A 3,424-nucleotide genomic window follows, 5' to 3' on the forward strand; every position below is an offset into this window, starting at 1 on the left:
TATAATCTGTTTCCTCAACTAGATTATAAATCTCTCTAGAATACAGACTGCCTCCTTTTGGTACCCTATAGCATGTAGCACAATGTGTTTCAGAAAATAGATGCTTAAAATACATTTGTGGACAATAATGCCCAGTGCTAGAAAAGTTTTAGTGAAATTGGCACACCCATGCTGACTGTAGCTAAGAGCAATATACAATCGTGGGATCATTTTGGAAAACAGTTGTGCAATATGTAGCAAATTCCCCTCTGGGGTCTTTGTTCTAAAAATAACTTCAAGAAAGGAAGAAGTATACATGAAGATGTTCATGATGTTACAGGGTGAAACACTGGAAATTACACAAGGAGAATGACCAATGAAGAAACAATACAGCAGCGCAAAATGGTGAATTAGAAACTAATAATATTTGCGGCGCCTGGGTGGTTCAGTCGGTTAAGCGTCCGATTTCATCTCGGGTCATGATCTCATGGTTTGTGAGTTCAAGCCCCGCATCAGGCTCTGTGCCCACAGCTCAGAGCCTGAAGCCTGCTTCGAGTTCTGTGTCTCCGTCTCTCTCTGCCCCTCCCCCACTCACACTCTGTGTCTTTCTCTCTCAAAAATAAACAAACATTGGGTCTGAGGATCCGCCGCCGGATCCGCGGACGGTTTAGTGAGCCCGTTATTGCCCCTGCCGAGACTCACGTGGCCGTCATGTCCCGCTACCTGCGCCCCCCCCCCCCCCCCCCCCCCCCCCCCCCCCCCCCCCCCCGCCCAAACACGTCTCTGTTCCTAAGGAACGTGGCCGGCGATACCAGGTCCGAAGATTTACGACGAGAATGTGGTCGTTATGGTCCTATAGTTGATGTGTATGTTCCACTCGATTTCTATACCCGTCGTCCAAGAGGATTTGCTTATGTTCAATTTGAGGATGTACGTGATGCCGAAGACGCTTTACATAATTTGGACGGAAAATGGATTTGTGGACGCCAAGTTGAAATACGGTTTGCACAGGGGGATCGGAAGACTCCAAATCAAATGAAAGCCAAGGAAGGGAGGAATGTGTACAGTTCTTCACGCTATGATGAGTATGACAGATACAGACGTTCTAGAAGCCGAAGTTATGAAAGAAGAAGATCAAGAAGCCGGTCCTTTGATTACAACTATAGAAGATCTTATAGTCCTAGAAACAGTAGACCGGCTGGAAGACCACGGTGCAGCAGAAGCCATTCCGACAATGATCGATTCAAACACCGAAATCGATCTTTTTCAAGATCTAAATGCAATTCAAGATCACGGTCCAAGTCCCAGCCCAAGAAAGAAATGAAGGCTAAATCACGTTGTAGGTCTGCATCTCACACCAAAACTAGAGGCACCTCTAAAACAGATTCCAGGGGCGCCTGGGTGGCTCAGTCGGTTAAGCGGCCGACTTCAGCTCAGGTCACGATCTCGCGGTCCGTGAGTTCGAGCCCCGCGTCGGGCTCTGTGCTGACAGCTCAGAGCCTGGAGCCTGTTTCAGATTCTGCGTCTCCCTCTCTCTGACCCTCCCCCGTTCATGCTCTGTCTCTCTCTGTCTCAAAAAAAAAAAAAAACATTAAAAAAAAAATTAGGGGCGCCTGGGTGGCACAGTCGGTTAAGGGTCCGACTTCAGCCAGGTCACGATCTCGCGGTCCGTGAGTTCGAGCCCCGCGTCAGGCTCTGGGCTGATGGCTCGGAGCCTGGAGCCTGTTTCTGATTCTGTGTCTCCCTCTCTCTCTGCCCCTCCCCTGTTCATGCTCTGTCTCTCTCTGTCCCAAAAATAAATTAAAAAAAAATAAATTAAAAAAAAAATAAAACAGATTCCAAAACACATTATAAGTCTGGCTCAAGATATGAAAAGGAATCAAGGAAAAAAGAACCACCTAGATCCAAATCTCGGTCAAGATCACAATCTAGGTCTAGGTCAAAATCTAGATCAAGGTCTTGGACTAGGCCTAAGTCCAGTGGCCTCTGATAGTATAAACCTTGATATTTTTAGGCATGTATCATTCATTTACTCATAGTTTGGTTTACTTAAATTATCAGGAATACAATGTTGCAATGACGCTTAAAAAAAAACACTTGTCAGTTTTCCCTGTACCAGGCAAATGGTTATAATTAAAATGATATGCTGTTGAGAAGCCACTCTTAAGAGTCCAGTTTGTTTAATGTTATGGGCAGCTACCAATCTGTGGTTTCTCTGTATATTTTTGTAAAGATTCTCATCTTTTTATGCTTGAAGTATTGGTGAAAAGATGTTGGTCGACCATAATTTGCAACATTGTCTTATTAAAAATAAACTTTCACATCCATATTTGCTAGAACTGTTAACCTAGAAATGTAGCTTGCTAATAAGATAGAATGATACAAAAGTGAGTTGTAGCCACAGTACAACACTGACTGGTCAGACACATTTAGGTTCAGGGTGGACCTTTTTGTCTTGTTGAGATGTTTAGGCCCGTGATAATACTAGTTAATTTATGATAGCATGGAATAGTTCTTTTGTTAACCCCACTGTCTTGGGGAATGATGCCAACTGGGTTAAGTAGGATTTGGGGGACGATTGAGTGTTTTGACCGAAACATGGAGCCTTCGCTGCTGTTTCCTGTTTTCTATGAAGAGTTGGAACATATAAACACGGGAAGAACGCAAACCTTAAAATTTGAGCAGGTCAATGATGGCAGAAATAATTTCAAGGGGAAAAAAAATGCTCTCATGTAGTTGCTCTAAACTTTAAGGAGCATTGTTGGTCATATCGCTTACTTTTCTTACTGCTGTTAAAAAAAGCAGCAAGTAAATTGTTTCAGAGTAGGTTTTGTTTATGCAGATGCATAGTGTAAAACTGAATTTTGATGCTTCTAGTACTCGGCCTGTGCGTTTGTATCAAAATTTGCCTGCTACTTTATGAAGGAGGCTTGTTCTTCACACTTCAGTTTATTTCATGTGAGGCAAGTTGGAGGAGAACACTCCCACTCTAGGTGATTCTGTGGTGCCATGAAATTTAAAATATTTTGGAAAAAGAATTTTCAGTAGGAGTCTCATCTCTTGAGTTTGATTATCAATGTAGTACCTGGCAGTACCTGACTAAAACAAAACAAAACAACAATAAAAACCCCAATACCCTAACCACTTATAATTTTTAGCATTTTTCTGAGAGATCTTTTGGGGACAATAAAAGGGACATGTCCAATCTCATTTCAGAATAAAATTTCATCTTTAAAATTTTAGATTGCTTGCTTGCAGGTATAAGTAAATATTGTGGGGAAACGATTCCTTTTAGAGGATTACTTTTTTTGATTTTGGTTTTAGTAATATAGGCCTTGCCTGTAAAGAACAAAAGATGGTTTTTAAATACTGTTTGTGGAATGTGTTTAAAGGATTGATTCTAGAACCTTTGTATATTTGATAGTATTTCTAACTTTCATTTCTT

General features: G+C 41.9%; 1 protein-coding gene across 1 annotated transcript; it reads left to right on the forward strand.

Moving 5' to 3' along the window:
• Nucleotides 1-753: 753 nt before the first annotated feature.
• LOC122222527 (serine/arginine-rich splicing factor 10-like) lies at nt 754-2,067 on the forward strand (the record flags this gene model as incomplete). Its single annotated transcript, XM_042943101.1, has 2 exons — nt 754-1,363; nt 1,815-2,067. Coding segments are annotated over 2 exons (765 nt in total), but the record flags the coding sequence as incomplete, so codon positions are not given.
• Nucleotides 2,068-3,424: the final 1,357 nt, after the last annotated feature.

The sequence above is a fragment of the Panthera leo genome, chromosome B3 (assembly GCF_018350215.1).
Source record: "Panthera leo isolate Ple1 chromosome B3, P.leo_Ple1_pat1.1, whole genome shotgun sequence".
Lineage (NCBI taxonomy): Eukaryota > Metazoa > Chordata > Mammalia > Carnivora > Felidae > Panthera > Panthera leo.